Source organism: Mobula hypostoma, chromosome 22 (genome assembly GCF_963921235.1).
Source record: "Mobula hypostoma chromosome 22, sMobHyp1.1, whole genome shotgun sequence".
In the NCBI taxonomy this organism is placed as follows: Eukaryota; Metazoa; Chordata; class Chondrichthyes; order Myliobatiformes; family Myliobatidae; genus Mobula; species Mobula hypostoma.
In genome coordinates, this window is record NC_086118.1 from 21,373,965 (window position 1) to 21,386,074 (window position 12,110).

Consider the following 12,110-nt stretch of genomic DNA (forward strand, 5'->3'; position numbering starts at 1 on the left):
ACATAAAACGAAGAAAAATGTTTAGAAAAATCCTTAGCCCAGCTGGATGCTATAATTAGAACCAGCATTTCTTATCCAGTCACATTACAGGTTCTACATAATTGGAAAATAAATATATTCTGATTTAATAATATTTGGCATGTTACTGCTAGAAATGGAATTGTATTTAAATACTTTGATTTCACAAGGTTATTTGAACAGAATTGCAAAACAGCTACATAAACAGATAATGATAAAACACAGCCTTGCACTCGTAACAAACAAAACACTTAACATGTTAAACAACATTCTTGACTGCACGCTTTAGACAAAATGTTAAACCATTAGTTGCAAACAGGTAGAAAACTACATTATAAAACCAGACAGAAATGTCCTTGAATGTATTTGCCATTTATTGGTTTTAATATTTCAATTTCCAGCCTCAAATTATCTCTGTGCTAAAAAACTTAACAGTCTTCCACATAACTCAGATGTGTCAACATACAATGATATCTAACATTTTTTAAGATATTAGTATGCCAGTGGTTAAAAGAGAAACTGGCTTTCTGACTCACTAATTGAAATTTCAAGTAACTAGCAAGTTACAACTTGCAATAATTTTGGTAGACCAGCCCAGTGCTGAATCTATACTTAACTTCTAGAGTAAAAGGAAAAATGCACTCGGATTGGTCCAAATTGCTCAAGTACAATGATCAATGCAATGGGTTCTGATTTAATACTTTTCTCTCTACGTTCTAATTTCAAAAAAATCGATGTAGCCCTTGAAAATAGAATGCCCCTTGCTCTGCTCTAGAAGTGCAATTCGTTTAGTGTGTAGTTTATTTTGTACGAACATCACCCAGAATCAGTCATGCTTTGCCATCACAACAACTAATGAGAAGACAGTGCTCCAGCTCTACAGCTAGAAGCTGTCCATGCCACTCAGCCAACATGCCTATCCCTTGACAGTCAAGGTCTACAGCAGCAAAGACTCACAACACCCTCTTCAACAGTTTTATCACAGCAAAGGCTTCAGTCAAGAGTTGCTACTGATGCTAAACTTTCTGCACAGACATGGACAGACTGAGGCTCCATCTATCCCAGGATATATATTTGGCAAATCAGTTTCCACAATGCCCTCATTCAGGAGTTGGAGGTGCATTAGACTCGGCTTGGTATCTGGCTCATCGAAACCTAGTCACAGCAGGACTAAAAGTGTTTGACAACCAGCCTGCCAGTTACCTATCCTGGAAGTCAAGCTTTCGCAATGCCGTGGAAAGACTAAGTCTCAAACCTAGCAAAGAGCTAGATCTTCTCTGTAAGTGGCTTGGTGAGGAGTCACTGCAACGTGCAACAAGGGTTAGGGCAGCACACATTAATGATTAATACAGGTTTGAAAATGTTGTTGTGGAGGCTGGACAAATGCTACGGCTCTCCAGAGGTAATCGAAAAATCACTTTTCAATAGATACAACAACATTCCAAAGCTCACAAAGAACCACCAAAGCTAGCAATTCTTTTGTCAGAACTACAAGATGCAAAAAAAAAGGTTAGCTATCAGTTTCTTGGATACTTCAAGAGAAATTAACCCTATAGTGGAGAAACTATTGAACAACATGCAGGAATGGTGGATAACTGAAATCCCAACCCCTGAGGTTGCATGTGGTCATTCAAATCTTAAGGACATAGCTGACAAGATTCCCCCACTTGTCTCTTCTGCTGAGATTCTCTTATTGCTTGGCAGAGGCACTGTCTGTGCACACGAGGTAGGAGAACAGTGCAATGGTCTGCATGACGCACCATACGCCCAACGACTGACCTGGGTTGAATCATCATGGGTGAAGTCTACCTCAGTGGAGCTCATCAACCCACTGTCAGCACGTTCAAGACCAATGTCCAGGAGGATGGACACTCAAGTCATTTCAGGCCCTGTGAGAGTAGAATCTGTACAAGCAAATGTAGGTAAGCAAACCAAGCACTCCGACATAACTACTTCTGCTCAAGTAGATTCAGGCAAGCTGGTCTTCTGTCGTTCAGAAGATGATTATAAGCTGACACCTTCCATCGAAGATAAGGTCTTCCTTCAAATCATGAACAAAGGGTAGCCAAAGACAGTCTTTGCAGTGTTTTTACATTTGTAAGCAACCTCTCAGGGCAGAGCAACTGAATCAGGCTAAGGTTAGAATCCTTTTTGTTGTTCAAAGACAGACGAATGCAGAGGAGGTGCGGTGCATCACAAAGCAGTAACTTTTCCTAATCCAGTTACCCTAGTAAACTCTGTCCCGTTCTTGACGCTGAGATGCTACTGTGAGTTGGAGGATGTATTAGAGAGCACAACTCACTTTACAGGTAACTCACTCGTTCCTCATTCTGAGTGAGCACCGTCACCAGTTTGCTTATCAAACATTACTATGAGTAAGTATGTCATCAAGGATGGCGAGAATAGTTAAAGACTGTTTTCAAGGCCAGTCCCTAAGACTGTCCTCCTTTTGCCAGAGATTTAATGAAATGATCATTCGACTTTTCGTTTTAGTCGTTATGTTTGACATGGATGTCAGATGGGGAGTGGTCTGCTCCAAATTTGACTCTTCTGCTGAGATTCTCCTGTCGCTTGGCAGAGCCACCATCCGTGCGCATAAGGTGCGTCAACAGCACAGTAGCTGGCACAATGCCCAACAACTGGACCATCTCAATGCTTTAAGGTGCTTGTGAATTTTAATTTTTTTTGTTCATACATTAATTTTCATCGTTTCTAAAATGACAGTTAAAACATTTAAATTTGTAAAAAGCATTTGCAAGTTTGACAGCTGGCAAAGCTCTACCCCATCCTTGCCAGTGGGAAGGACTGGGGCACCGGGTATAGGGCTACTGCTCATCGCTGCCCATGGCTTGGTCGTTGTTCACATTTAGTTGTTGAATTCAATGTTGTGGACAGCCAGCAAGATAAATCCCAGAACCATCTGAGCTCCAAATGACTCAATTGTCTCATTTTACAAATCTAGCCATAGCTAAATTGGAGATTAATGGGAAATATGAAGCATTTCCAATTAGAAAGCATTACTTTTCCCCGTGTAACATTTGAAAGGGCTTCACTGATCAGCTTTATTTGACTCCAGAGAAAATATCAGACAGCACGTGTTACTATAGACTCAAAAAAATCAATAAATTCAGAAACCAATTTCCCAAGTCGTAAAAGAGCAGCAGTAAAACAGTCGATTGCCATCTAACTCGAGTATTTACTTTATCCAGAGGACTCAGAATTTCCCATCTTTGCATCAAAGGAAATGCCAGCAAATATCTGTTTAGAGAGTAGGTGTCACACTATCGAGCTCCAACGACATAACAGAAGAAAAAACAAAGATGTTTTGCCTGCAACCTTTGAAGAGATATTGTACCTGAAGGGGGAAAAAATCCTTTACACAAAACTACCCATTAGAATGTTAAAGTACAGATGACTGGCCCAGCAAGTAAACTGTCCATTGTTGTCTTCCAGATGAAACCCTAGCTTGTGCTGCCAGCAAGCAATGATTGTAGCAACCTCCGCCTTCATTTTAAAAGAAATAGGTATTATCGGTCGAAGGTTTTGTCCCTGTGTTCTATGTTAAAACCAGTTGCACCCACATACAGAACTGTTTCCTCCTGAAGTACTTTCACAGAATAAGTGAAGATGCAAGCTATTAAGTTGAACCAGTTATATTGTATAGAAATGTGAAGACTGATGGCACATTGTAGAAATGCTGCAGGTGTTTATCTTCTGGTTACAGCTGTCATGAGGCATTGTTCATTTATCTTCATATCATAGGTTCCAACAGGGTGGGTATGTATTTTAAATGCATTTTGTTTCATAATACATAAACTTAAAAAGCACCGACAGAGGAAATAGCAAACTTAATTCCAAGCAGTTCTGTGTCAACCATTTACTTTGGCTTTTCAATTCTCAGGAAAAGGAACATAGCTACTTTACCTGGTGGCATTTTTTGACCCCAGGTGAACCTTCAAAACCTTCCATCATTAAGTACCCTGCCTCCAATGAAGAAACTTATATTAATAAATGTTCACATCTTTTGCATGTTCAGTAATTTGGAGCTACTAAATTATTTTCAATTTATTCCTTGTTTATTCATGGAACAAAGGTGTGGCAGGGTCCCGGCCCGAAATGTCGACTGTACCTCTTCCTATAGATGCTGCCTGGCCTGCTGCGTTCACCAGCATTTTTTGTGTGTGTGGCAGAGTGAGCTGGGTTGGGGGCTGTCCCCTCTGCTGGTTCTGCTCTCCAGTATTTGCTCCCTGTAAGACGTTGGATTGCCTTCACCTGGACTGACCCAGCGTGAGATGAGGAACCACTGTATGCTTGTTTTTGCAGAAACATGGCTCCAGGACAATATCCCATGCATCAAAATTCAGGCTACGCCACTCAGGGATTGTGCTAGTATTATTTTGAGACTGTCTGTACTGTGTTGTGCACTTTGCTCTTGAAGGAACACCGTTTTGTTTAGCTGTAAGCATGTGCATGTTTAAAAGACAATTAAACTTGAGCTTGAAGAAGGTTAGCAAATGCAAACAAACCATTATCCAAAACTATACTCAGTATAAACATTAAGGGACTAGGTGACTGGTTAAATGAAAACATAATTACTGGCTGCGATAGAAGAAAGTTCAGTCTTCTTTTGAACAGTTCTATGGGATCTTTTATGTCAACTTCATAAAGGAAGATTAGTCACCAGTTTAACATCTCATCGGCAAAATGAGAGACAAGGAGCTTCAGTTCTTTCCCAGTTGGTCACTTGGGGGTTTTCCATATTCCATTCAAAATCAATATTACTGGCAGTGTTGGTAGTTTCTCCTCACCCTTTCCTCCATCAAAATCAGTTAAAGTTCAAAGAGAGCTTTTACAGTGCTCTCTGTTCATGACATTATGGAGATGAATAAAAGCAAAAAGAAGATAAATGATGCTGCAACTGTAGCTGTGGTAAATCTAAGATAAAAGAAAGCTAGAAATACTCGTCAAGTGAAGCAGCATCTATAGAGAGCAGAGAAGCTAATACCACAGGTCTTTTACCAGAACTGGCCAACTGAAATAGATGGCAACCAAAATTTATTGATACTGCAAGTCAGAATATGAAATGCTGTACCTCTAGTTTACACTCGGCTTCATTAACAGTGTAAAAGGCTAAAGAATAGGAGGTCAGAATGGAGAGGAATGAAGAATTAAAGTGACAGGCATTCCATAGCAAATGTCTCACACTCTGATTTACTTCTTGTTGAATCAAATTGATATTCCACCCTTCACACTTCTACAAATAACTACAGTTATACAGAAGATATTCAATGCTCTTTCAATCACTGCTTTGTGCGTACGCAGAGATTCATGCTTAAAAATACAAAACAGCACATGCATCCTCTTAACCTCTCTCTCTCTCTCTCAAAAAATATCAACTCAATACGTCTCAAAGATATCTGACTGCACACTGACTTCATCCTTTATTGTTTTTGACACTTTAATAAATGACGTCTCTTTCCTTTCAGGCTTCAAAGATTGCAAACTTCAAAACCCTTCAAATCTAGTAATTTTTCAGATCCCAGCTCTCCTCTAGTTCCACACTTAGTATTTTTTTCAACCAGCTTCCCTTCTCAGATCCCAAATAATCTACCCTCAAAATTAGTCCCTGACATCCCAAAACAATGTTTAGCACTTTTGCTACTATCTTTGTCTCCAAGCCCATGGTTTTATTCTAAAACTCTTAATCCCAACACCATGGATGCATCTTCAGAATTTTTGATCTACCTGGACCCTGTCTCCCCACCTCAAACTGCAAGCATGACTTTGACCACCCCATCTTTTCACTGTCCTTGTTCATTGACACCTATCTTATTCTGAACTCATAGAACTCTATTCAACAAGGATCAATCCTGACATTGACATTCAATATGCTGACAAGGATGGTGCCAGTGCTTAGCAGAGTAATAGTAGTGTGATCACTCCAGTCAGGTTTGATGTTCACCCAAGGGTTTGTCTATTGTTGGGTCCTCAGGTGGCTACAGAGGCCAATCCAAGATTCACGTACTCTCATCGCCACAGGACTCAATCTGGGCTGTCAGGTTGGATTCCCTTAATGGAGGAAGCCTGTCTGTGACTTTGTTTAATGTGGGAAGGCTGATGTACAGGAAGCCACCACATGGTTCTTGAGCTTAGGGCCAGTGTCCAGTAGCACCGAACGCAAGACAACTGGGGACCCTTCACTGCCGCAGCCTTCCTCTGCCTTCACTGCCGTTGTAATATTTCATCATCTCCTGGCAGCTCCACCATTAAGATCTTGGTTGGATGGCTCTTTGTCTTGAACTTCCCCCTTGACCTTACCGCCACGGGTGATCCTACCAGGAGCTAAGTGATATCGCTTTGGGTATCTCAGGAACTCACAATCCTCTGCACCACGACAAGGTGACAATCCTCGGCAAATTCACCTCTGTCTCACAGACACCTCCTTAAACCTCCCTCTGGTCCATGTTCCCATCTCTGAAAATCACATCACTGTAATCCAGAAAACTAGTCCTTCTTCTTGTTCCATAGAATATACTTCTTTCTACCTTGACTCTTCTTCAGTCCAGTCCCTTCCCATTTACAACTGAGATACCCGGCTCTTTCCATAACCAGCTCCTTGCACCCAAATCTGCAAATGCTGACTGTAAACATTCTCTGCATCCCTACCACACCCCAGGATGGCACTTTCCTTGAAGAGGACCTACGAAATCTGTCCAGCATCATTCTCATTCACTCTCATGCTGAGTAACTTCTCCTTTAACTTCACTCAGTTGCTCCAAGCCTAAGATGTAACAATAAGAAGTCACATACACTCCAAAATATGCATGTCTCTTTGTGTGATGCATGGAATAATCTGTATTTCAGTCCTGCCTCCCTCACTTTTTAGGGTACATTTGTTAGGGAGTATTCTGCGGTTATGTGAATATAGCAGACATTAATTCAAACAAGAACAAGTGTTCAGTTTTTATTGCGTTCAAGATGTTGACCAGACTGATGTGGCCACGTAACTCATCAGAAATGGCCACAGGTACAGGTGAAGCACTATGCCACTTCCACTTCTTCACATTTAGTGTACTGCATTCAATGCCCGCAATCTCATCAATGGAGAACAACGGAGAAACCAAACGCACAATGGTCAACTGTAGGATACCAGTGGTGACCCTGACCTTCCAGTTGCCTATCACTTTAACTCTCCAACCCACTCCAATTTTCGTTCTCTTTGGTCCAGTCAAGACCAAGAAAGGCGGGAGGAGAGAGAGCAGCATGCCGCGCATGCACAGCCCTCCGGTGAAAAATGATATCGTATCCGTTAAATAGGGGCCGTGGACAATTCTGATTTGATGAAGACGGACATGAAAGCACAGAGGAACATCTGGAGAAATTTCTGAAACGCCAGTTCGCTGCTGTTGTTACTGCGCAGTCGGGAATCTTCCAGAGGGAAGGCCTCAAAATCCCCGGCTTTGCCTGCTGTTGGTGACCGAGATTGAGGTCGAATCGTTCGGACAGAGATGGCGCTCAGTACTCGGTGTTGGAGAGCTGATCGGAGGCTCGAAGTTTTCGGATGACTCAGAGTCAGACTGTGGTCGGCATGGCAGGGAGAGTTTTTCTTCCTTCTCCCGTCTGCGTGAGATGTGGGACATTTGAGAAACTTTGAACTTTTTACTGTGCTCACAGACTTCTTCATCAAGTTATGGTATTGTTGCACTGTTGTAACTATATGTTATAATGATGTGGTTTTGTTAGTTTTTTCAACCTTGGTCTGTCCTGTGTTTTGTGATATCACACCGGAGGAAATATTGTATCATTTCTTAATGCATGCATTACTAAATGACAATAAAAAAGGACTGCGTGTCTTCATAATCTAAATGCTAAAGGAACAGTATCCCTTCTTCTGACAATACTGCACCTGGGAGTCAACATTGAACTTAATGTGAGATAAAGGGTCTTTCTTGCTTGCAACTCAACTGGTCAATTTTGACGAATGAAACCCAACCAGCAATGGTATCTCTGTTTTTCCATCACACACACGCACACTCTGAGCATTTCCAGCAATTAATGTTTCTATTTATAATTAAAAATAATTATTCATGTTCTTCTGAATTGGACATGATTTTATGTGAAAATAATTGCAGATATATACTCACTGCGTCTAGAAAACAAAGAAATCTTCCAAAACTTTGTGCAATTGCATAATTCTTGGCAAAACCCACTGCAGAAATACAAAAAAAAACTATTTTAAGAACATACCCCAAAGTTTTCGACATGTATATTAAGATATTAACTCTGACATGGACGGTCCCAAGCCCGGCTGCAAAAGGAGAAGGATTGGGCAAAACCTATCCCATAAAAGTTCAAAACTACAGAAACACCAATAGAAACTCCAAAGACCTCATTTCTGAGAGGAAGGATTCACCAATAAGACAGACGGCTCCAGCGAGCTGCAGTCGGCAGCCTATGCCCCAGTAGGGTTGATGGATTCAAGAAGAAGACATAAACATATTATGAGCATAACAATATACGACTTGCAATTTTCATGCAGTGAATAGTTACCTGTCAGTTGGATGAGATGTAGGTGGCATAATTAGTAAAGTTTACAGATGACACCAAAAGTGGTGGTGTGGTGAACAGTGAAGAAGACTGTCTAAGGCCACAAAAAAATTGAGATCAACCGGCAACATGGGCCATAGAATGGCAGATGGAATTTAAGTCAGACAAGTACAAAATGAAGTATTGTTGTAAGTTAAACTGAGGCAGGATGTAGACAGTGAAACTTAGGGCCTTGGTCGGGGGGTGGGGGTTGTTGCAGAAGAGAGATCTAAGGTTGCAAGTACACTGTACCCTGAAAATGGTGGGACAGGTAGACAAAGTAATGAAGATGGTATATGGAATAGTTATCTTCATTATACAGGGAATTAAATCATGTAACAGCTGTAAAAGATGTTGGTGAACCCCTACCTGGAACGGTATGTACATTCCTGGTTGCTGTACTATAGAAAATTTATGCTGAAGCCAAACATAAATGTAACACGCTGTAAGGTTTCACTGCTAAGGCTAATGTAATGGCTTCTATGTAATGTTCACTGCTAATGTAATGGTTTCTCTGTAGCAGCAATGTTTGGGTCATGGCTAGAGATAACAGGGCTTTGGAGTGCAGGGGTTAGGCAATGAAGAAATGTTGTTCTTTCTTGTGTGTCTGGAAGCCAGGTTTTTTGCAGTCTTTCATTGGGGAGCAATGGAGAGAGAGGACGTGAATGGACAGAGTCGGAAGACCACCGGACGGAGTGGACTGAGGAGTGAGGGTCCGAGGACAGGCTACGCTTGGAGGTCAACGGGAACAAATGAATGAACAGTGAGCTCCAATGATGCGCAATAGACTTTTTCCTTAAAATGGGCCCTTTTACTTTTTATTTTCTTTATTAACCCTCTATCCAGATTGGGATTTATAAAGTTCAATCACTTAATTGCATATGGTGTACTGTCCGATATTTTGCAGTGCAGATTTGTAACCGGGCAACGCATCATGTAGTATCAACACAAACGAGATTTCTCAGTTTGGCGGGGCCAGGAGTTGCTTTCCCCTAGAAGAGCACGTGCTGGCCGAGCCTAAGGGTTACATAAACACAAGAGATTCTGCAGATTTTGGACATCCACAGCAACACACACAAAATGCTGGAGGAACTCAGGAGCTCAGGCAGCACCTATGGAACCAAATAAACAGTCAACATTTCAGGCCAAGACCCTTCATCGGGACTGGAAAGAAAGGGGGAAGATGTCAGAATACAAAGGTAAGGGGAAGGAAAGAAGTACAAACTAGAAGGTGATAGATGAAGTCAGGTGGGCGGGAAAGGGGGGGCAGATGGTGTACCTTTTCCACTTATGGCTTCCCAATAGTGCAAAAGAGGAAATAGCAAGGTAATGTTCACAATTCATGGACTGCTCTGAAATCTGATGGCAAAGGGGAGAAAGCTATTCCTAAACCGTTGAGTGTGGGTCTTCAGACTCCTATACCTACTCCCTTACGGTAGTAATGAAAAGAGGGCAAATATTGCCACAGTGTGTTGCTCTATGCTATATGATAGACACTACATTCCAATCTTCCAGCGGCCATGAACATAGAAGTCTGTGCAGTGTGTGACTGGAATGACTATACAGAACAAAGAACTTCTCCAATCCTGTACTAATCCCCATTATCACAACCGTTTATATAGATCCCCAGCTTTGCTTCAAAGGACACTGAACTTGGTTGCCCAACAAATATGAAACTAGTGAATACACAGACTATTTGACATGAGGGACATTTGTTAAAACTTTCAACTCTATCTTCAGAATGCATTATCTAACAGAGGCTTTAATCATTAATAGCAATACCACTTATTTGTCTTGTACCCCCCGCTTCTTATTCAAGCACAATAACAGCTCAGCCACCTACACCCCACACTTTGTCTCAGGTCAGCTAACTCTTCAGGACCTTAGGACTGAAAATGGAAAATCCCTGCTGTGAATTGGTTCAACTTTTGACCCTGTGCATAAGAACTGGACCATGAATGCTTCATAAAGGAAGGTGAATAATGCCTTAACCAGTACACTCACAAATACTAGGTATAATAAAGAATTATTTTTATCCACAATACTTTGGATATATAAATCCTAAAGCCCTCACGAGTAAATAAGAACAAAAAGTCAAAGGTCACCCCAAACTTATTTTTAAAGACTCCCCATATCCCAGTGAGTGACATAAAGCTATTGCACACAAGGTTCCATAATGTCCTATGATTCCAATACCGGAGCTCGAGACCAAACAGAATTGGTAGCTGTGGATAGTCTTATCAAACAAAGAGGTTTCCGCAATGCAGTGTGTATTGCTGTAACCAACGAACTTGGGCTAACTATGCGAAGCAAACTATCAATCAATGTTAGCACCAGCAGACCCATTTCCTCTCAGTCTTTTCAGAAAGCCCATTCCCCATAACTACAGTTGAATTTTTCCACAGCAATGCCAGTATAAATCATGTCTTTACTGCCCAATCTGTACATGAAGTTGCAAGTTTCAACATCGATTCCTATCAGATAAGAGGCAAAATGCTGTCACATTAGATTTACTTCGGGTTTTCTGGATGCATTTTTTTTCAAATTCAGTTTTACATAGAAACATAGAAACATAGAAAATAGGTGCAGGAGTAGGCCATTCGGCCCTTCGAGCCTGCACTGCCATTCAGTACGATCATGGCTGATCATCCAACTCAGAACCCTGTACCTGCCTTCTCTCCATACCCCCGATCCCTTTAGCCACAAGGGCCATATCTAACTCCCTCTTAAATATAGCCAATGAACTGGCCTCAACTGTTTCCTGTGGCAGAGAATTCCACAGATTCACCACTCTCTGTGTGAAGAAGTTTTTCCTAATCTCAGTCCTAAAAGACTTCCCCTTTATCCTCAAACTGTGACCCCTCGTTCTGGACTTCCCCAACATCGGGAACAATCTTCCTGCATCCAGCCTGTCCAATCCCTTTAGGATTTTATACGTTTCAATCAGATCCCCCCTCAATCTTCTAAATTCCAACGAGTACAAGCCCAGTTCATCCAGTCTTTCTTCATATGAAAGTCCTGCCATCCCAGGAATCAATCTGGTGAACCTTCTTTGTACTCCCTCTATGGCAAGGATGTCTTTCCTCAGATTAGGTGACCAAAACTGCACACAATACCCCAGGTGTGGTCTCACCAAGGCCTTGTACAACTGCAGTAGTACCTCCCTGCTCCTGTACTCGAATCCTCTCGCTATAAATGCCAGCATACCATTCGCCTTTTTCACCACCTGCTGTACCTGCATGCCCACTTTCAATGACTGGTGTATAATGACACCCAGGTCTCGTTGCACCTCCCCTTTCCTAATCGGCCACCATTCAGATAATAATTTGTTTTCCTATTTTTGCACCAAAGTGGATAACTTCACATGTATCCACATTAAATTGCATCTGCCATGAATTTGCCCACTCACCCAACCTATCCAAGTCACTCTGCATCCTCTTAGCATCCTCCTCACAGCTAACACTGCCGCCCAGCTTCGTGTCATCCGCAAACTTGGAGATGCTGCA

General features: G+C 41.7%; 1 protein-coding gene across 1 annotated transcript in view; it reads right to left on the minus strand.

Moving 5' to 3' along the window:
- The window catches only part of b3gntl1 (UDP-GlcNAc:betaGal beta-1,3-N-acetylglucosaminyltransferase-like 1), a 374,862-nt gene that overhangs the window by 333,887 nt on the left and 28,865 nt on the right, over positions 1-12,110 (minus strand). Inside the window, exon 4 of the mRNA XM_063030766.1 lies at positions 8,163-8,227. Coding sequence (XP_062886836.1) covers positions 8,163-8,227 — 65 coding nt within the window. The remainder of the gene's footprint in view (positions 1-8,162; positions 8,228-12,110) is intronic.